The sequence below is a fragment of the Adiantum capillus-veneris genome, chromosome 8 (assembly GCF_014529385.1).
Source record: "Adiantum capillus-veneris isolate H3 chromosome 8, ASM1452938v2, whole genome shotgun sequence".
In the NCBI taxonomy this organism is placed as follows: Eukaryota; Viridiplantae; Streptophyta; class Polypodiopsida; order Polypodiales; family Pteridaceae; genus Adiantum; species Adiantum capillus-veneris.
Window position 1 is genome coordinate 22,493,222 of NC_140938.1, and position 22,479 is coordinate 22,515,700.

A 22,479-nucleotide genomic window follows, 5' to 3' on the forward strand; every position below is an offset into this window, starting at 1 on the left:
AGACTTGGACACTCCAAGTCAAGAATCAATCGCGAAAGCAGAGTGGGAGGAGTGAATCTATCGCGGATAGATCGCTTCTACACTAGTGACCATTTCTGTGACTTGGGTGGGAAAGTTGGCATTCTGGCAGGGACTGTAACAGACTTGGACACTCCAAGTCAAGAATCAATCGCGACAGCACCAAATAACCACTTCAAAACAGTTCACAGTTCACAATAGATTTGCACTGGCCCGGCGGAGTTCCATGCCTAGAGATATTGGCCCCAAAGACTAGCGCCCCTTTCGGTATTTCTTTTTGTATTAATCAGTTCAAAGTACAAGAGTGGTTGGGTCTCACTCTCAAACTCTGCGTCCAGATGCTCTCCAGAGTGGGAGCCCAATCCACATATTTATTGTTTACAAGGGATGCCAAAAGCAGAGCCCCGAAAGCTTCAAATCAAAAGCCTAAAAATAGAAGCAAAGTTTCTTTCTCTCACAAGCTCTCTTGAGCTTTAGAAAAATAAAGCAAAAGTATTCTCTCTCTCTCTCTCTCTCTCTCTCTCTCTCTCTCTCTCTCTCTCTCTCAAATTGCGTAGAGAAAAGCAACTGACGGCAACCCGTAATTCAAGCCGCATTTTCCAGAATTATGTCGTACGGTGCCACCTCATCATGTCAGCACTTTTTCCGGGATTCTGCCCTACTGCCCTAGGGTTAGGGTTAGGGTTAAGGCATAGTAGTCTCGTACGGTCCCGTACGTTTTGTACGCGTACGATGATGTGCGGTACTAAACGAACTAAAAAAAATTATGATGTACAATGACGTTATGTACGTTCAAATTTAAAAAAACAAATAATTCTCAAGTGTAAGGGCCTAAGGCTTAGGCCTTAATACTTACTTATAGAAACTTGACATTTGTATAGATTACAAGTTAGTAGTTACAATACTACATAGTACATAGTACAATGTAAAGAGTCAAGACTCAAAGACTAAAGAGAATGAGCATTACATAAACCAAAATGATCATTGAAATTTGATAAGTAGAGACCAAGTGGCAAGGGCTACAAAGTACTCAAAAAGTGGCAAGGGATACAAAAAAGTGGGGGGACCAAGTGGCAAGGGCTACAAAGTACTCAAAAAGTGACACACCATAATAGAGAGACTAAATAGTAAAGCCACTAGTCACTAGTGCTCTCATCATCGTCCTCATCTTCCTCTTCTGAGCCTTGCTCATCAACATCATCCTCTTCCTCACAAGAGTCGAAGGATGACGGCTCATAATCTCCATCACTAATGAGGTTGCCTTCATCATCATACTCTGGCTCTCGAGGCTCTCTATCCTCCATAGTGATGGCCGCCACACAAGAGCCGCTTCCGGAGCCTCGCCGCACATAGGTCCTAGGAGCCTCCGTGGGTGTTGTTGATGCTTTGCCTCTACCTCTTGTAGCCCTGGCACCTCTGTCTCTTGTAGCCGATGTAACTCCATGGATGACGACCTTCTTGCGTGATCGTGTGCGAGAAACCCGGCGATCAATCTCCTCAAGCTCCAAGTAGAGCTCACGAAAAATCATTTGCTCCTCAGGGTCTTGCTCTTTATTGACACTCTTTAGAGTGTCAATGGTAAGTGTGAGCTCATCCACGTTGACCTATTTGACATTTACAACATTGGACAATGAAAACATAATTAGTATATTCAAACTAATTAAAGACTAGACTCTAGAGTATAGAAAATGGAGTGAGTAGTGATTATAATTTATAAGTTATACCTGTCGAGCCATAGGCATCTCATGCATAGAGCGCAACATGCGTAAATTGGAGCGACAATAGATAAGTCGCTCTAATTGCTTCGTTGAGAGCTTGTTTCGGATTTTGGTGTGGATGAGGGAGTATGCGGACCAATTACGCTCACATGCTCCCGATGAGCAATCCTAAAACACATCAAGAGAGGCATAAGCTATAAGAGACAATAGTTGAAGAGATTAAGCATAAAATGTAAAAGGTTGAGGCTTGTCGCTTACTTGGCCAAGAACCCTCAAAGCAAGTCGTTTGAGAGTAGGCAATTGATAGCCAAAGCTCTCCCACCAAAATAAAGGCTTCACCAAGGATTGCCGCTTCCAACACAAGTTGGAAGTAAATGCGGTGCCTCCTTGGTCGCTATAGTTGATTACCTCTTGGAGAAATGCTCCAATGTCCTCTTCTTTTAGCACCTTAAAGAGGTAATTGTTGCGCTCCTCAATAAGCTCTTGATTTGCAAAGAGTTCGGGCTTCTTGTAAGCCGGATGCAAGAGAGCCGCAAAGTAATGGATAGGTCTCTTCATCCAATCCCACCGCTTTGTGATTAGGAGGAGAATGTCGTCTCTCTTGGGAGAGTCCTCGAGGTAATCACTACAAGAAGAGAGAGGAAATGTACTAAGTAGAGAAACAAGCATGTAGAATTTAAATATATAGAGAATGACATATGTAATAATAAATATGTAGTTATACCGTGTTCCATCGGGAGCCCCATCTAGGATTGTAGACTTCTCAATCTCCTTGTAAGCTTCCTCCATGAAGTGCCATAGAAGCCCAATAGTTGCCCCTTCCATGTCGGTCATGCGGAGAGCCTTGTACAAGGGCAAGATCGCAACGACAAGACCCTTAATTTCTTGCCAAAACTCCTCCCGCAAGCAAAGCCGTTGGATGGCTTTTGCATCTTGTTGGGAAGCGGCGGACTCTCCATTCATCCACTCCTTAAACTCATCGGAGACCATGGTCTTTTGTATTTTGTTTTGCACATCATAGAGCCGCTCTAAAAGTAGCCACATGGCGGCAAAGCGAGTGGCCGATGGCTTCTTCAACTCAAGGTCGGAGTAGGTGCGGTAAATGGCAAGCACCCTCACTTTGCCATTGATGAAATTGATGATGGAGAGTGCTTGGTTGAGGATATCTTTCACCCAACCTAGCTCCCCTATGTCTTCAAAGAGAAGGTCAAGGCAATGAGAGGCACATGGAGTCCATACTATGGATGGAAATTCCTTCTCTAGCCTCTTACTCATTGCCTTGCAATTTGAAGCATTGTCGGTAATCACTTGCACGACATGCTCCGCACCAACCTACACAAGAGGCATTTGTGACAAGAAGAGTTAAAACTTAAAAATTAAAACATAGGACTCATTGGCAATTGCTCAAGACATAAAGGCTCGATTTACGGTTTTACCTCAAGAATGGCTTGGCGAATGTGCTTCCAAATGAATGCCCCGGTCACTTTCTTCCCTCTCGAACCCGCATCCACCGCCCGTAAGAAGTACGTGCCAAGAGGACAAGAAACAAGAATGTTGATGATGCCCCTCTTCTTGCGGTCGCTCCATCCGTCGGAGAGGATAGAGCATCCATACTTTGCCCAACCCGCACGTACGGGCTCAAGTGACTTGTCAATCCTTGCCCTCTCTTCATCAAGCTTCTTTGTTCTCATGTCATGGTATAACACACCCGTCCACCCTTCGCATGGACCAACCGCCGCAATTGCTATGATCATCCTCTTCCATCGCTCCAACCGAAGAATGTTGAAGGAGGGATTGCATTCAATCACCGTGCGGGCAATCTCTATTTCCGCGATTCTTTGTCTCTCCTTGAGGAAAGACAAGGGGCCGGAGCATCCACCCACCGATTTCGCAAGAGAAGTTTGCTTTGCCGTCTTCGGAGGCCGGCCACCATCACTTGAAGACCCCTTGGACTTCTTGGACTTCTTGGAGGAGGCACTACCATCACATGAGGCCGCGGTGGCACCGGTAGCCATGGACATAGTTGGAGAGGCCTCTTCCTCCGAATCGGAGCTATCAACATCCGGCGACACGAACTCATCCGAGGTGACTCTACCCTTGCGTGTCTTCAATGGAAGATACTTTCTCTTGCATTCCGCAAGGATATCTTCGGGGATATTAGGACATGGCCCCGCTTGTCCTCCTATCTTTGTCAAGTGGATGATGAGACGGGTGACGGAAGAGGTCATAGCTTTTGGGCAATATTTGCACCACCACTTGCAAGAGTTTTGCTTGCCCCCCACCCGCTCAAAATATCGGCAATGCTTCTCAAAGGCTTCATGAAGAGGAGGCGGCATTATGTAGTATGTAGCTAGTAGCTACTAGTATGATGTACGATGTATCAATAGATTAGAGAGAGAGAGAGAGAGAGAGAGAGAGAGAGAGAGAGAGAGAGGGAGGGAGAGAGAGAGAGACCCAAGGAAGCTTGAAGGAGAGACCCGTCACGGTGTCACCCAAGGGACCTTGAAGGAGAGAGATGGTAGACCCAATGGAGACTCGAGAGCTTGAGAGCTTGAAGCTTCAATGGAAGCACATGGAGATGAGAGGGTAGAGCATTGAGAGGCTTAGGGCTAAAGCTTGTAGCTTGTAGTTGTAGGTTGTGTTGGATAACAAAGGGGAAGGGTTGCTTAAATAGGAGAGGAAGAGCATGTGAGGCTTGACATTTGAGCAATGGGCATTGGCCCTTGGGCAATAAGCATGGCAATGTGCCAATGGCCCATGGGCAATAAGCATGGCATTTGGCTTCAAAACTGCCCGCAAACGGCTCCAAAAGGCCTATAAACTGGACGTTGCAAAACGGTCAAAATGCTGCCAACGGTCATAAACTGCCGAAAAAAACAGGCCGGACGGAACGAACGGAACGCACGGGACGGGACGGATCTGGCCAGACGGAACGAGAGGTTCCGTTCGACGTACGAAAACTACCCTGGGTTAAGGTTAGGGTTTCTGCTGTTTTAGGGTTTTTGGTAGATTTTAGGGTTTGCAGGTTTTAGGGTTAGGGTTTTCAGAATTTAGGGTTTCATCAGGTTTTAGGGTTAGGGTTTCCAGAATTAGGGTTTTCAGCAGCAATTAGGGTTTCAGTTTTTGGGCAGCCACGTCATCACTTTGTGACATACCCCCCTCTTGAAAGCATTGTAATCGCCCTCGATTATGCCTGCAAAACAAACAGAGGCCATAAACGTCTTAGCACACATTGACTGTTAGTACCTACGTACTAGGAACACACATCTAGCACATGTACCAATCAATAGTCACATCACAGGACATCACTAGACATCACATGACATTTAACATTCATTCGGATCTTAGACCATGATTTATCGGCAATGTAGCTAGCAATCGCATCTAGATCCAATCGGGACCACATCGATGTCCGATTGACTAACCCCTATTGCAACCATGTCTATTCGAGATCAATCAGACCAAAAAGCTGCAGTCATTTCGTCTATCAGTTCCTACACTTACAAAGAAGTCGAGAACAAATTAGTATCATAATCAGGAATTCCATTTCATAAAGTCATACAGCAAAATACTGTCAGCTTTCAGTATCCCTGAAGCTCAAAGAGACATCAGTGACTCTAGTATCAAAATCAAGGCATCTGTTGACAAAGGAGTGGAGTAACTCCCCTCTTGTGCATCCCACTGCACCAGATCTCCGGCTAAGCTGAATTCTGGGTTCCATTTGGAGTAGACTATGCTAAACCAAACGCCTCAAGGTAAAGTTTAACAATCTGAGGAGTATCTGCCAAGTCCCCCTCCTCCATACACTTCGCATCCAATGTAGGATAGTTCTTGAACTTAACCAAGAACCGCCTTCGGACTTTACCTTTATTCTTCGTATCCTTATGTGCCAAAATCTGTTCAGGAACAAGGATCTCCTCGTTTTCTTCCACTTCGGGTTGCTCATCAGGCTCCCCATCATCAGGCACATCACCTATGAAAGGTTTCAAGAGACTCACAGGAAATGCATTGTCAATCCTCCAAGTGTCAGGCAGTTTCAGTCGGAAGGAGACATCATTTATCTTTTCAGAGATCTGGAAAGGTCCGTAGTATCACATACTAAGCTTTGGAAAAAGCCTCTCCTTTCCTTTTTTCTTTCTCAGGCGTGCCTTCTCAAAACGTAAAGGCACCCAATCATCCTCCTTCAATTTCAAGTCGCGACGATGACGATCCGCTGCCTTTTTCTGTCGTTCTTGAGATTTCTGCAAAGTCTCGCGAACCTTGGCAAAAGTCGTATCTAAGTCTCGCGTATATTCATCCGCTTCAAAATTCTTATCTTTCGTGCTTAGGAAGGGTGGAACCTTCGCAGCACCTTCAACAATCTCAAATGGCGCCTTCCCCGTCGAAGAGTGTATCGTGTTATTGTAGGCAAATTCCACCAAAGGTAGGTACTTTTCCCATTGAGTCTTCTGATCCGAGATATAAAACTTCAATAAATCTAGAACCACTGAATTGGCAATCTCAGATTGCCCGTCAGTCTGCGGGTGGAACGATCACGGGAACTGCAACCGCGTGCCAATGTTCTCCCAAATTGCCTTCCAAAACTAACTCGTAAATCTGGGCTCCCTGTCAGAGACACTCGTCTCAGGCATGCCATGTAATCTGAAGATCTGGGCCACAAACAGTCTCGCTAAGTGATCCGGCTTGACTGTCTTCTTCACTGGAATGAAATGAGCCTGTTTGCTAAATCTGTCAATAACAGTCCAGATACCATCGTGACCACTCTGTGTTCTCGGGAGATCAAAAATGAAATCCATTGCAATACTTTCCCAGGGCGGGTGGGTATGGGTAAAGGCTGGAACAATCCCTGTGCTTTATGCCTATTAAACTTGACCTTCTGGCATACTAAGCAACTGCGCACAAATTCTTCCACATCCTTTTTGAGTCTCGGCCAAAAGAAATATCTCTCTACCCCTTTCATGGTGGTAGCAATGCCGCGTTGACCCGTAAAAGGTGGATAGTAGCATTCAGTCATAACCTTTTCCCTCAACGGTTGTGTAACGCACAACATGGTTTTTCTCATCAAGTAGCCATCCCGAATGGAATATCCCGCTATTGTCTTCCCATCCCGTATCCGTGTGAAAACGTCTGCAAAATCTGTATCTGTGGCATACTGGTCGAGCATATCCTCGAAGCTCCTACGATGTATCGCAGAAATAGCCAGAACCAACGGCTTCCGAGACAAAGCATCTGCCACCACATTCTTCTGTCCTTGAACATGGACAATCTGGAAGTGAAACTGTGACAAGATGTTCGCCCATTGCATCTACTTTTCCGAAAGCTGCTTCTGTGACAAGAAATAGCGCAAACTCTGATGGTCTATAAAGACAGTAAAATCCGCTCCGAGTAGGTAATGCCGCCACTGAGTAAGAGCATGGATAACCGCCAAAAGCTCTTTCTCATAATCTGTGTTGTCATCTCCGTCCTTGAGAACAATCGGCTCTCGTAAGCAATGACATGGCCTTCTTGCATTAAGACCGCACCCAAACTACGACCACAAGCATCACAATATACTTCAAATGACTTCTGCAAGTCCGGCAAAGTCAAAACTGGTCCCGTAGTCAATTTCTCTTTCAATGTTAGAAAGGAAGTCACCTCTGTGGGTCCCCACAGGAAAGGGACTCCTTTCTGTGTCAAGATATGCAAAGGGGAAGCAACCTCTGCAAACTTTCGAATGAACCGCCTGTAGTAGGAACACACTCCCAAGAAGCTTCTAACTTCATGGACATTCTTCAAATCGGGCCAATCGCAGATAGTCTCTATCTTGGCCAGATCCATTTGCACTCCTGCTGCTGAGACAATGTGTCCCAAAAAGTGTATCTCTGGTAGGAAAAATTCACTTTTCTTTGCATTAATCACTAACTTGTGATCTCGTAATGCCTGAAAGATCTGAAGCAGATGATCTCTGTGTTCTGCCTCATTCTTGGAGAAAACAATGATATCGTCAAAGAAAGTGCCAACAAATAGCCTATACTCTCGAAAGATCCTGTCCATCATCCGGTTAAATGTCACAGGAGCATTAGTTAAGCCAAAAGGCATCACCAAAAACTCAAAAAACCCAAAAGTCGCCCGAAAAGCTGTCTTGTAGACGTCTCACAGCGCGATTCTAATCTGATAATATCCACTCTTCAAATCAATCCTGCTAAAGCACAAGGATCCCTGTAATCTGTCGAGTATATCATCGATCCTAGGGATCGGAAATCTGTTCTTGATGGTGATTTTGTTGAGAGCTCTATAATCGATGCACATTCTCCAAGATCCGTCTTTCTTCAAAACCAACAACACTGGAGAGCAATACGGTGAAGTACTAGGCTGGACAAGACCCTTTTCCAAGAGGTCTTTCACTTGGTTCATAATCTCTTCATTCTGTGCTCGGCTCACACGGTAAGGTGGCCGGTTCGGTGGTGTGCTGGTGTGCTACCAGGTATCAAATCAATGGTATGATCTTCAAGACGAGCAGGTGGTAACTCGCCTGGTAGGCCCTCTGAGAAGCAATCGGCGTGAGAGTGGAGAAAATCTTGGCGTTCTTTATCAAGTTTAGACATAGTTGTCCTATCCTTATCGCTCAATTCTTTCATAAAGATCGAGTAAACAAACAGTCTGGTGTTAGGTGTAGCGGAATGAATGTTTGTGCTTTGCTCAAGATGAGTGCTCCGAACTGTGCTCAAGGTTCCTTTTGTTCTTATGGAAGGGAGAGCCTTCCGTTCTTAATGAGAGAATGCTATGATCACAAACAAAGTGAATGGACACTGTGCGTGCAAGTGTATGAGACTGAGAGATAGAGAGAGAAGAGAGATACGACACTAGAGACGTTGTAAAACCCTCCTCCGAAGGCCCCACTCTCATCGGCCAGAGTGGTCTACTATTGATTGCACAAACTGGTACAAACTGAATACATGTGACTGATGCAAGTCTAGGCTATGTCGGTGATGACGACGGGGACGATGAAGTCGACCTAAGGGCTGAAATCTGAAATCTTTGATCTGCTGTCCAAAAACACTATGGGCTGAAATCTGCAAATCTTGTATCTGCTCAATTCTGACTCTATGTCAATGACGATGTCGATGGAGACCATGCGACGACGACACGCGGAAAACGCAGATGCTGAAATCGGCGTTTTCCGGGCTGAAACTGTAAACTTGGCGGAAACTGATCGTGCGGCGAGGAACTGCTGCAGGAAGGTGAGATCTGTGAGGTTCGGGACTTTATCTGCGGTTGCTAACTGCTGAAACTGAAAACGCTGATGTTCCTTGACTTTCCGTCGCGGAGAATCTGCAAAACACTAGGGTTGGCTGCAGATGCAAAAACGCTAGGGCTGAAAATCTGCAATTATGAGGCCAGTTGTTTTGCAAATGCAAAACGCTAGGCTGATCTGATGTCCTACTGCTGCCGGAATCTGCAAGTGCAAATCGCTGGCTGATTTGGTCCAAAAACACTAGGCTGTTGCGTTGGAGCAAAAACGCTAGGTCTCTTGGGGGGGTTCTGTTGGGGTTCTGCTGAGAAGGTGCCTGTTGAGCATGTGCTCCTGCTGCCTCTTTTGCCAAATAGTGCTAGCTCTAGTTTGCTTATATACAAACTTAGCAAAATTGCCCTACCTACTTTTGTTGGAAAGTCACTTAAAAATAATAAGTGAAAAATGCCAAAAATAGGTAAAATAGGTCAAATGCACCGGAACATCCCCTAACTGATTCTAATGGATTCTGATGGGAATACTGATGATCATGTTGTGTGCAACCAGAGGATATGCATCTACACTAAGTGACTGGGCATGCACGGTCTACAAATAGACTCACAAATGTGCCAGATCACTTCTAATCTAGACTGACTAGACTTGACGGAAACCCTGTTATGGTGTAGCTTATCCACGGACACATAGGGTTGGATCTGTCAAGTGACACCCCCTCCTTTTCAAAGTGAGGTACTGGTACCGAACTGTATGGCGTCGAGGGAGATCGCCAATAGCATCCGGAATCCTGGAAGGGACTCTTCGCCGGCCCACTCTGATGTGTGGGTCGTGCGGTACTTGAACTTCATAAAGGTCTACAAAGTCTTCTTCTTTGGGCCACGCCGAAAGCGACACAAAATCTCCTGTGGCTCCTTCAATGCTTCACCTTCATCGAGAGTCATGCTTCTTTCTTCTTCAAGAATCTCCATGGCTGAAAATTCCTGAAACCATTTCCAACACAAAACCATGAACCTACCCATTCCATGCAAAGTGAAGGAAAAAAATCTTGTCTTCCTCAAAGACTGTGCATGCAATGTAGATGAACCAATAGACAGAGTGCTAAACCGTTCACCACATACACACAAACAATGAGATCGAATCTCTCTTTTGATCTAGAGCAATCAATTGTGGCAATTCACAAAGGAAATGCCCATGCTTGGTGCTCATACTTTCATGTGCTCGTTCTACAAATGTGTCATGCCAAGGAAAAGACATGGAATGTGACTTCCTTGAATGCATACTTTTCAGCTTTTCATGAACAATCCGCATACATTCGTGCTCATCCATGAGTGAAACGTGCTCAACGTACAATATGTCATGCCTAGGAAAAGGGATCACATAAAGACGCTGACTAAAATACAGGAAACGATCACGAATGAGACTCGAACAATGCGTGCGTATCAATCATGCGAACACAGAATACTTCCTATAAGGGTTCCTTGGATCTAGACTCGAAAGCCAAGATCGGTTCTTCCTGAATGATCGAATCGTCCTGTGGGGGTTCTTTGGACCTCGACTCGAAAGCCAAGATCGGTTCTTTGTGATTGATCGAATCTACAACGAGGTTAGCTTCGCTAGAAAAAGCATCAACTAGCACATCATCCTTGTGAACAATCACATCATCTTCATGCAAATCATCATGCTCGTGAGAAATCACATCTTGATCATGCAAATCATCATGCTTGTCTTTATCATCCAAATCATCATGCTGATCACTGTCAATCAAATCATCATGTTGCTCACAATCATGCAAATCCTGTGTGTCATGCTTGGGAGAAGAAGACACTGAGAGAGTCTCCTTTCCCCAAATCTCTTGTATCTGTGCCTGAACTTGAGAATAGAGTCGCCAGAACTCTTTGTTTTTGTCGATCGCTCTGTTCTTGTATTGCTTTGGCTTCCTTTCTTGCTGCTTCTCTTTCGGCTCTTCTTTCTGCCTGTCTGCATTTCTGCAATCCATTTCTGCTTTTCTTTCTGCATTTCTTGGTTCGCCTTCTAACTTCCTTTCCATAAACATCTGGTTCAAAGCCTCCATAGGAGTTGGTGCAATCCCTGACGTAGATGGGGAAAGGGGAGGGTCGGGAAAACCCCCTGGTGAGGAAAATTCTTCTTCGCCTCTCTCATGCTCATCACCTCCAAGCGAAGTATCCATTCCGCTTCGAGTGATGACCATTCTGAAGTCGTGGGTTCTTGTGGGTTCTTGTGGTCTTGGGTTCTTAAGTTCACAAGGAACTTGGGTTCTTGAGGGTCTTGGGTTCTTGGGTTCTTCAGGTTCTTGAGGTTCTTAAGGTTCTTGAGGTTTTCTTTCGCTTGCAATCTGTGTTAGAGAAGGATCTTCTCTTCACCCGAGTTCTGCTCTTTTCCGCGGACGCACCCCTTGGCGGCCTTGCACTCACACCAAGGTTGCTTTTTCCCACCTCACGTCGATTGGCCGGCCGCTAAGTGCACAGTCCGCTCTTGATGAGTGAAAAGAGACACAAGGGGAGGCTGGACAAGCCCTTCTTTCCTGGGATTCCTGTCACTCTTCAAAATCACGATTAAGAATCGACACGCCCAAGCGAACTTGGGTCCGTGCGACCTCAACAAGCAAAAAACTTCTTGTGATTCTTGTGGTTCTTTTCTTGAGTGATACAGAACACTGCCAAAGCTTTGATACCAATGTTAGGTGCAGCGGAATGAATGTTTGCGCTTTGCTCAAGATGAGTGCTCCGAACTGTGCTCAAGGTTCCTTTTGTTCTTATGGAAGGGAGAGCCTTCCGTTCTTAATGAGAGAATGCTATGATCACAAACAAAGTGAATGGACACTGTGCGTGCAAGTGTATGAGACTGAGAGATAGAGAGAGAAGAGAGATACGACACCAGAGACGTTGTAAAACCCTCCTCCGAAGGCCCCACTCTCGTCGGCGAGAGTGGTCTACTATTGATTGCACAAACTGGTACAAACTAAATACATGTGACTAATGCAAGTCTAGGCTATGTCGGTGATGATGACGGGGACGACGAAGTCGACCTAAGGGCTGAAATCTGTAATCTTTGATCTGCTGTCCAAAAACGCTATGGGCTGAAATCTGCAAATCTTGTATCTGCTCAATTCTGACTCTATGTCGATGACAATGTCGATGGCGACGATGCGACGACGACGCGCTAAAAACGCAGATGCTGAAATCTGCGTTTTCCGGGCTGAAACTGTAAACTTGGCGGAAACTGATCGTGCGGCGAGGAACTGCTGCGGGAAGGTGAGATCTACGAGGTTCGGGACTTTATCTGCGGTTGCTAACTGCTGAAAACTGAAAACGCTGATGTTCCTTGACTTTCCGTCGCGGAGAATCTGCAAAACACTAGGGTTGGCTGCAGATGCAAAAACGCTAGGGCTGAAAATCTGCAATTATGACGCCGGTTGTTTTGCAAATGCAAAACGCTAGGCTGATCTGATGTCCTATTGCTGCCGGAATCTGCAAGAGCAAATTGCTGGCTGATCTGGTCCAAAAATGCTAGATTGGACTTGACGGAAACCCTATTGTGGTGTAGCTTGTCCACGGACACATAGGGTTGGATGTGTCACGTGACAACTAGATTTCATTAATTTTGAAATGGCCGAAGCCAATACAATAGGGACAGACTCGCCCTTCAGTTTAATGTCAAGTAGAATGGTTATGCCCTTCTCTGTAGTCAATGTCGCTTTCCTCGCCCGATAATCGACCACGGCGTTCTTCTTGTGGTACCACGGAATCCCCAAGAGAACATCACAACCTTCCAAAGGCATTATGAAAAAGTCCTCATGCCCCAAATACCCCTGACAATGCAACCGAAGTTTATCAATGACAGGTGTAATGGCTACGTCCCTGCCGGGTGCCGCTAGAAGAGCCTCCGCATGTGGTCCTATCCGATCGGGAGTAATCTTGAGCCGCGCCGCCAATTCCGGTGAAATGAAGTTGGCCTTGGCTCCTCCATCAAAGAAGATCAGGGCCTCTTGGTCTTTCACTTTGCCCCAAGCTTGGCAAAGTTCTGACTCATCAACTCTTGAATAGAAGCTGACTTCTGTTCCAAGCATGATCTCGGATCTCTGTAGGTAGACCTAAGGTAAACCGCTCAATCTGTTCTCTGAACGAAATCTTCTTGAATGAAGAGGCGGGTAGAAAAGAGCTCTCGCAATAAGCGTCCACTGTATCCTTCTTGGTCATCCGAAGATGGTTCCAAGCAGCTCGTATATCGCGTTCATACTCTTGAGTCAGCCAAGAAGAAATAAAAAGCTTCTTAAATTTCAGCCATTTAACTGGCCCAGTCTTGTTTAAAAGAAGCGTGGACCACCAAGTTCGAGCATTCCCCTTAAAATAAGAGGAAGCTCTCCGAATCTTGGAGTGCTCTTAGTAGCGTCCTCCCGCGAAAGCGATGTCAAACTGCTCTATAAAAGACAAAGCCTTGGTAGCATCTTTGTATCCTGAAAAAGTGTCAAATTTGATCGACTATCCACCTCCTTAAACTCTCGGAATTTCTTGCTTTTATCTTCCAAAAAGTCATACTGGTTGGCTTTATAAAAATTCTTCTTGTTCGCATAAAAGTTGTCGTCATTAGAATCTAAAGTGTCTGTAGACAAGTCCTCTGTAGAACTGTCACTCACTGGGCGAGATTTAGACTTCTTTGCCTTTTTATTGCCCTTTCCGAAGCGTTGTTTCTTGCTTCGCTTTTTGCCTTTTCTGTCTTCTTCGCTTGAATCTGAAGAGCTAGAAGAACTGTCAGAAGAAGAAGAAGAAGAAGAAGAAGAAGAAGAAGAACTGGGTACTCCTTCAAACCGAACACGCTTCATCTGTTTCTTTGCTTTGTCAGCTGTTGATTGATGACCCAAATAACCCGGGAAGTCAGTGCCTTTCTTCTGCTTTTTGCCATGCTTTTTGGCTTTGTCTGCGTGTCAAAAAGCTGTGGTGTTGTGGTTTTCTGTCACTACTCGTGCACTTCCTGAAAAGAAGTCTCGCTCATATATTTTGCCAATTTTGGGTCCTTCGCAAAACTGAGCATCATCTTTGTTGCATCACCGATCAATTGACAACGCATCATCTCTTGTCGCTCCGCCTGAGTAGGCCGAGGCGGGCCATACTCTCTGTAGAATCTTCATTGTGATCCCTGCCCGCATCTCCAGATGCAGAGGGAGTCGATTGGTCCTTGCATGAAGCCATAGGTGCCGCGGAAAAAAAATTGGGATCGGATTTCCCGTAGAAGAGAAATCAGCCGTGCTCTGATACCACTGTAACCGACTTGGACACTCCAAGTCAAGAATCAATCTCGATAGCACCAAATAACCACTTCAAAACAGTTCACAGTTCACAATAGATTTGCACTCACCCGGCGGAGTTCCGTGCCTAGAGATATTGGCCCCAAAGACTGGCGCCCCTTTCGGTATTTCTTTTTGTATTAATCAGTTCAAAGTACAAGAGTGGTTGGGTCTCACTCTCAGACTCTGCGTCCAAATGCTCTCCAGAGTGGGAGCCCAATCCACATATTTATTGTTTACAAGAGATGCCAAAAGCAAAGCCCCAAAAGCTTCAAATCAAAAGCCTAAAAATAAAAGCAAAGTTTCTCTCTCTCACAAGCTCTCTTGAGCTTTAGAAAAATAAAGCAAAAGTACTCTCTCTCTCTCTCTCTCTCTCTCTCTCTCTCTCTCTCTCTCTCTCTCTCTCTCTCTCTCTCTCTCTCTCTCTCTCTCTCTCTCTCTCTCTATCTCAAATTGCATAGAAAAGCAACTGACGGCAACCCGTAATTCACGCCGCATTTTCCGGAATTATGCCGTACGGTGCCACGTCATCATGTCAGCGCTTTTTCAGGGATTCTGTCCTGCTGCCCTAGGGTTAGGATTAGGGTTAGGGTTTCTGCTGTTTTAGGGTTTGCAGGTTTTAGGGTTAGGGTTTCCAGAATTTAGGGTTTCAGCAGGTTTTAGGGTTAGGGTTTCCAGAATTAGGGTTTTCAGCAGCAGTTAGGGTTTCAGTTTCTGGGCAGCCACGTCATCACTTTGTGACAGGGACTTCCTTCTCGAACCATGCACCAGTGATCCTCACAGTGGCGGATAGACAGAGGAGGGGGAGCACGATGCTTCGCATCCCTGAGAGGGTCTTGCTGCACTCTGCACTTAGAGAGCAAGTAGAGGCTCTCTGGATAGAGAGCTTGGACATGCAGGACTCTCTTGCTGACAGAGTGGCCTCAGGACTAGCTCAGCTTAGTCGCTTCTTTCTCCAAGAGTCTTTGGCTCGCTTGGCAGCAACGAGAGAGGAGGAGCAGCGTCTCAGATGGGGCGTTGCTTCCTTGCAGAGGATGCAGGAGCAGCATCCAGACAGTCCTTGGTTGGAGGAGCAGTTACAGCAGGCTCGCCAAGAGCTTGTTAGCACAGAGGAGCGGCGCCATGAGTTTGCTCTCCATCGACAAGCATCTCAGTGGACACAGGTGGGTGACAAAGTGACTGGTGCTTTCTTCGAGGCAGTGGGACCTCGGCATACGCATGCCAAGGTCAGTCAGTTGAGGAGGCCCGACGAGTCAGTTGCTTTTGAGCCAGAGGACATGCGTGCAGTTGCTACTGACTTTTATCGTGAGTTACTGTCTGCAGAGCCTCAGACAGAGCGTCAGGATGCATGCAAGGAGCAAGTGTGGGCACAGATGCCTTGCCTTGTGACTGAGGAGATGCATCAGAGGCTTGAGCTGCCACTTCAGCTTGAGGAGTTGCACACGGCTCTTAGTGCACTTCCCCGTGGTAGCTGTCCAGGTGAGGATGGCTTGACTCCCAGTTTTTTCTTGGAGTGCTAGGACTTGCTTCACCCAGATCTCTGTAGTGCTTTTCAGTACATCTTGCACACAAGAGAGATGCCTGACAACATGAGTGAGGGTCTCATCTACCTCATTCCCAAGGAGGGTGGCTCCTTGGATGAGATTCGACAGTGGCACCCCATCACCATCCTCAACTCAGCCTACAAAATTCTTGCCAAGGAACTGAGCTTGAGGATTCAACCACTTCTAGAGAGCCTTATACATGGGACTCGGACAGATTTTGTCAAGGAACGCAGTATCCTTGACAACATATATACCTAGATGAATCAAGGATAAGCCCAGATTCACCCTTGAACAAAAGTGCAAGGTATAGACCCATGGTAGTCACCCACAAGACAATATACCCATCAGCTCCATTATGCATAGTATTGACTAAATACCACGACATCCCCACTAACGTCGTCAGTGCCCAATAGTGGATGTAGAACTAGGTACTAACATATGCTCCCCAACACAACACACACCACACGCACACACACGAGCATACATCAACACGAAGTATCCTTGACAACATCTTTACTTTTTGGGAGGCTTCTGCCCTAGCGCGGCTCCGTGGTGAGGATCTGGTAATTCTTCTTCTCGATTTTGAGAAGGCTTATGACAGAGTTGACTGGGACTTTCTGGAGGGCACTTTACGTAGGATGGGCTTCTCAGATGCTTGGATCAGAGGGGTGTCAGCTTTGCACAGACGGGCACACAGTCGGGTACTTTTGTCAGGAGGTATAGGTGATCGTTTCATGCTCACACGTTCGGTCAGACGGGGCTGCCCTCTTGCCCCTTTCCTCTTTCTGTTCTATGCTGAGGCGATGAGCAAGTTTTTGGTGTCGTAGCAGGTTGGTCTACGGGGCTTAGCACTTCCTATTCGGGGAGATGAGCTATTGGACGCTAAGTTTGCTGACGACTCAACCTTGTACGTGGATGGCCAGGAGGCCAACCTTCACAGTTGCAAGCAGGCTCTTGAGACATTCTGTTGTGCATATGGCGCACTGATCAACTGGAGAAAGACAGTGGCTTTGTCGGTTGGTAGTGCTCCTGTTCCCAATTGGATGCCACGGGAGGGTTTCAAGTGGATTTCCCCAAGGACACCAATTCGGTATCTAGGCTGTCAGGTTGGTTTAGACTTGTCTCCCGAGCAACAGATTGCTCCACCCCTCCTGTCTATCAGGAGAAAGTTGCTACATTGGAGCTCCGCACGACTTTCTTTGGCTAGCAGAGTTGTAGTGGCCAACCAGGTGTTGTTGGCTACTATGTGGTACATCACTTCTTGCTGGATCTTCTCGAGTTCTTGTATCAGCCAGGTAGAGAGGCTGATCAAGAACTTCCTTTGGTCAGGGCGTGACACTCAGACAACCCGGGCCAAAGTGGCTTGGCAAGTCATCACTCTTCCTTGTTCACAGGGAGCGCTTGGGATCATAGACCCAACACAGCAGAGCAGAGCCCAGTTCATCGTCCGAGGACTTCTTCCAGGTGAGGAGCCCTGGCAGGAGTTCTTGCTGCAGCGGCTTCGTGCTAGGGTGCCTCAGGCAGGAGGCCCCTGGCAACCTTCGACCAGATGGATCTTCACAGAGATGCACAGAGTTGGCTTGAGCAGGAGACTGAAGGACCGCTTCACTGTGGGTTTGCTTCGATCTTGTTAGCACTTGCGGCGAGGCCTAGAGCAGCGGCAGCCTACTTGCACGGAGGAGCGCCTTCGACAGCCCCTTGTTTGGAACCCCATGGTTAGCACTCAGAGAGGCCACCTGGTTGGTAGTCGACCTCATGTTTCCTGGGGTCCCATGGCAGCGGGTCCAACACGCTCTTTAGGTGACTGGCTACAGTTTTCAGGCTTGTCAGAGGAGCTGCAAGGCTTTCAGTTGCACGGCATGAGAGGGGTGCAGAGCATGTGCCAGGACATCTTAAAGGCAGTACCAGTTGAGTGGCTCACACCTCTCGAGTCAGTAGCGCCCAGATGGATGGGAGCCTTCACGCGTCTGGAGGTTCTCATCTCAGTTCTGGCTTGTTCAAAGACTGTTCCCTCCCTGTTTTTCGAGTTACAGGGTGAGGGACGCCTACAGCGAGTTGCAGTAGAGGCCCCGGAGGTGATTGAGTGCTGTTTTCAAAGGATCCGAGTGGTGGGCATCTGTGGGAGGACTTGTGTCATCGATCCTGATTCAGCTGCTCTTGAGACTAGACATTGGAGACTGCGGGCTTGGGAGTGTTGTCCACTACCACGAGTACAACGGGATCCTCGAGAGTGGCTATGGAGGGACCCTTTCTCTTCTTCAGACCACCCAGGTGTCCCTTTCTTTCAGTACACTGTTCGACTGGGACGTCACATTCTGGCAGCACAGAGAGAGAGGCATGCCCTGCTGCAGCACCTCATTGGCAAGAGGAGGGTCTCACAACTGAGTTCTTGGCAGCTTTTTGGGAGAGGTTGTGGAACTCCAGACCGTTGAGGCGAGTCACTTTGTTTCAGTGGTGGCTGGTCGCACACAGAGCTACAGCAGATGGAAGCTGGCTTGTGCATAGTGGTCTCTCGGCCGCATGCGCAACTTGTGACCATCTTGTGGCACAGCAGGTGTGGCTTCGTGTTCTTCGGCTGATGCCTGCTCTCTCCACGGCTCAGCAGTACACTTTGGGGGCAGCTGCTTGGTCCACTCTCATGGGCCCGGCACTACAGTTTGAGCTATCCACCAGCAGAATGATAGTGATGCAGGGAGGGCGACCTACACTCCAGTCTGCCACATAGCTTACTCTACAGGAGTGGTGCAATGAGAGAGAGGAGTGCTGGGAGCTCATCAGTGGCCTGACACTCTGGTTCATCTGGCAGGCCCGTTGCTTCCGCATCTTTGAGGCTCACCCTGTACCACCAGTAGAGACTGTTCGTGATCTTTGGTTAGAGCTGATCCACACTCTCAGAAGACAGCTCGAGAGACTTCAGGGCAGCTCCGACCGCATGAGGGAGTGCAGAGAGGCCTTCCTCCGACTTTGGTGTCCTGGGCTTTTTTTCACCATGGTCCAGGGTGTACTCAGATGGCACTACCGTCCATATGTGTGGCTTTTCCCTCCTCCCATTTCCAGATTTAGCCTCATTGTACATATGTTGTTTTGTCATTGGGAGTCTCCCCATCATGGTTGTTGTAGCCCTCTCTCGGAGAGGTGGTTGTAGCCCTATGGGCAGTTTCATTAACTAATAGAAGGATATTTTTCTTGGAAAAAAAGGGCCAAAAGGTATGGAAGGCTAAGGGAAAAGAGAAGGTTGTAGATGAATTGCAAGATCAGAGGGAGTTTGTAGCGAAAATTACTAAGAATTTGACCAGAAAGCTGCCAGAACAACCAGAATGTTTTGAAGCTTGAACAGTTCAAAAGCTACCACCTCAATCTTCGGAACCTATGAAGAAGGAGGCAGCAGTAGCCTTGAGGAGTCTATGATTGCGCGGTGGAGAGTCTGGTAAGTGAGACAAGGCAAGTCAGAGCAGACTTGACCGAGGTTGGAGTCAATGGCATGATGAAGGATCGAGCGGGTTCATCACAAAGCCAGTCAGCCACCAGACGAAAAAACACAGGATGGAAATGTGAAGATACTCAAGGGGAGGAATCTTCTGGTTTAGATAGTTGTAGCTCTGGCAACGAGCAGGATGAATATAACCGGCTTGTACACCGTAGAGGGCGGTACTAATTCAATTACCTATTAACAGCACTATGAAGAAAAGAGAACACAGATGCGTCCAGCGACTAGAATGTCACTGCGCACACGAGACCGACACTCTGTAGGCCCCAAAGACTGGCGCCCCTTTCGGTATTTCTGAAAGTAGACGATCCGAACACTTGGATCAAACTCTCACAAAGCTGTCCAAACCTAGCAAGGGCTGAAAACACAGGTTTCCGACCTGATTTCGGCAACATAACGGCGCCAGAACCCCTGTAGGTCAAAAGTACTTGTCCAAGAAGGATTCCCTCCCGATTTGGGAGCTTTCTGGTGAGCTGTAACAAACTTTCAGCATGCTGAAATTCCCTGTTTTGCCACTGACAAGTGCCCAAAACCCTGTACACGCATCCCAAGGCTTTCCTTGGGCTCCCGTGGCATTCTCTTGCAATTTTGGTGTGAAACCCTAAACCTGCAGAAAAACACAGCAGGCTATAATTCTCTGTTTTGGATCGTTTTTAGCGGAGTGAACACGTCTACGCGTGTCCCAAGCCCTCCCGCACGCAATGGGACAGTTCCCCTGTAAATTGGACAAGTTTTCACGCGAGAAAACTCTCCAAATTCACAGTCTTTCGCAATGGAATTGTGCATACCTATGGGGGATTAGCAATAAGCTAATCCGGTTCCTGTTCAGAAGGTTGTTGCCTTGGCAAACACGCATAAAACCCTCAGAACTATATATGATCATCTGAGTAGGCCAACTAGTGGGGCATTACCATATGTGCAAAAGGGGGGAGAGAGATGCGCGAGAGCAGATCATCGCGCTATATGAGACAAAGGAGAAGGCAAGCTTTCCGTCACAAATTGATGGCGTGGCAGTTCTGCCCGGACACACACGCGGACAAATGATGACATGGCAGAATAGTACGGACCCCCGTGATCCGCACTTACAGATGACGTGGATTGCCGACGTGGCAAATTGTACGGACGCGCTGACTGCTGACGTGGCAGAACAGTACGGAATTCCGCTTTTTGCGCTGATAGCTGTACGAAATTTCCGTGAATTGCCCTGACTGCTTTTTGCAGTTTTTGGACCCAGTTGCTTCTTTGGAATACTTTGCTTTTGAGTTTAACTGCTTTTGGCATCCCTTGTAAGAATAAAAGGAACCTTAGGGGCCTCACTTCTCAGAGCATCTGGACGCAGAGTCTGAGAGCGGATGTCCCCTATGGGTGTTGTGCTTTGCTCAAAGATTAATACAAAAGGAAATACCGAAAGGAACGCCAGTCTTTGGGGCCAATCTCTCTTGGCATGAAACTACGTCGAGCCGTGCCGAATTAATTAAATTGTGAAGCGTGTTAAGTGAATCTCTGATCAGAAGACTCAATGGGAACAAAATTTGCCTTTGGTGGAATTTGCCTACAAAAACATGGTTCACTCTTCGATAGGGAAAGCGCCATTTGAGATAATTGAAGGTCCTCAGAAGGTCCCTCCCTTTCTCGGCACTAAAGACAAGATTTTTGAAGCGGAACAGTACACAAGGGACTTGGACACTGCTTTTGCCAAGGACACAAGAAGGCAGCAGATCAACATCAACGCGACTTGAAATAAAAGGAAGACGATTGGGTACTCTTACGTTTTGAAAAAGCACGCCTATTGAAACGAAAGGGAAAGGAGCGGCTTTTTTCAAAGCTTAGCATGAGGTATTATGGCCCTTTCCAGATTAAAGAAAAGACAAATGACGTCTCTTTTCACAATGCATTCCATGTGAGTCTCTTGAAACCTTTTAAAGGTGAAGTGCCAGTTGATAGGGAGCCTGATGAGCAACCCGAAGTGGAAGAGAGCGAGGAGATACTCGTTCTTGAACAGATTTTGGTACACAAGGAAAGAAAAGTGAAAGGTAAAGTGATTCGGCGGTTCTTAGTTAAATTCAAAAACTATCCGGCATTGGATGCGAAGTGGATGGAGGAGGAGACCTAGCAGATACTCCTCAGATTTTGGAACTTTACCCTAAAGCATTCGGTTTAGCTGCGTCTACTCCGAGAGATCTCGCAGATTAGCAAGGTTGAATCTGGTGCAAAGAGATTACACAAGAGGGGAGTCACTCCGCTCCTTTGTCACAGATTACCTGGATTGAATAGAGTCACTAATATCCCTTTGGGTTTGAGGGATACTGCTGTGCTGACACTATTCTGATGTATGACTTTATGAAATAGAATTCCTGAAATTGAACATGAATAATTTGTGCTCTCTCGTGTGACTTGTTTGAGTGCAAGAACTGAAACACAAAATGACTCCAGCATTTCGGTCTTATAAATCTCTATAGACATGATCGCAATAAGGATTAGTTAATCCGACGTCAGTGAGGTCCAGGATGGATCTAGATGCGATTACTAAATACGTTGCTAGCAGTCATGGTCTGAGATTTGGAATGAATTTTTATGTGATTGATCATGTGATGTCATGTGCAGTGATGTGATGTCGTCTTTGTGGACCCATTTGCTTTTGGGAATACTTTGCTTTTGAGTTTAACTGCTTTTGGGCTCTGCTTTTGGCATCCCTTATAAGAATAAAAGGACCCTTCGGGGCCTCACTTCTCAGAGCATCTGGACGTAGAGTGTGAGAGCGGAGGTCCCCTACGGGAGTTGTACTTTGCTCAAAGATTAATACAAAAAGAAATACTGAAAGGGGCGCCAGTCTTTGGGGCCAATCTCTTGGCACAGAACTCCATTGGGCCGTGTCGAATCGATTAAATTGTGAAGCGTACTAAGTGAATCTCTCTCATGTCCCACGACAGAATTTAGACTTGGGGTGTCCAAGTTTGTTACACTTTCCATTGAAGCTGTGAACCTGCACCCACTACTCACACACACTTTGTAAGTCACCTATGTGATAAAAAATCAGCTCAACCCTCATTTGGGCGCCCCCTCTTTGCTGAGGTGTCCTGCAAGTTGCTCTCCTGCTGCCAAGGGTCCAGTTTGCCCCTTTGGTTTAATTCCCTAGTTCCCACCAACTTATAAAGTTGTAAGTGACTTGCCAAGTGACCCAAAAT

The 22,479-nt window shown here is 46.8% G+C and overlaps 2 protein-coding genes across 4 annotated transcripts in view; both read right to left on the bottom strand.

The window, feature by feature from the left end:
* Nucleotides 1–22,479, bottom strand: part of LOC147451796 (UDP-N-acetylmuramoyl-L-alanyl-D-glutamate-2, 6-diaminopimelate ligase) — a 58,223-nt gene that overhangs the window by 8,208 nt on the left and 27,536 nt on the right. The gene's annotated exons all lie outside the window — the stretch shown is intronic.
* LOC147451797 (uncharacterized) lies at nt 833–5,510 on the bottom strand. Of its 2 annotated transcripts, none has more exons than XM_086518828.1 (4): nt 3,221–5,510; nt 1,995–3,068; nt 1,743–1,904; nt 833–1,622 (listed from the first exon to the last, which is right to left on the bottom strand). In XM_086518828.1, exons 1-4 carry the CDS (start codon nt 4,070–4,072, stop codon nt 1,155–1,157), a joined length of 2,556 nt encoding a protein of 851 aa, XP_086374954.1. In that variant the 5' UTR covers nt 4,073–5,510; the 3' UTR covers nt 833–1,154. The 2 variants fall into 2 exon arrangements, with proteins under 2 accessions (XP_086374954.1, XP_086374953.1); XM_086518827.1 differs by lacking the exon at nt 3,221–5,510 and having other exon boundaries at nt 844–1,622; nt 1,995–2,361; nt 2,461–3,148.

Coding starts and splice junctions, on each gene's coding strand:
- LOC147451797 (XM_086518828.1), bottom strand. CDS start 4,072: ATGCCGCCTCCTCTTCATGAAGCCTTTGAGAAGCATTGCCGATATTTT. Junction 3,069..3,220: donor CGGGTTCGAGAGGGAAGAAA/GTGACCGGGGCA, acceptor CCTCTTGTGTAG/GTTGGTGCGGAGCATGTCGT. Junction 1,905..1,994: donor CTTTGAGGGTTCTTGGCCAA/GTAAGCGACAAG, acceptor GATGTGTTTTAG/GATTGCTCATCGGGAGCATG.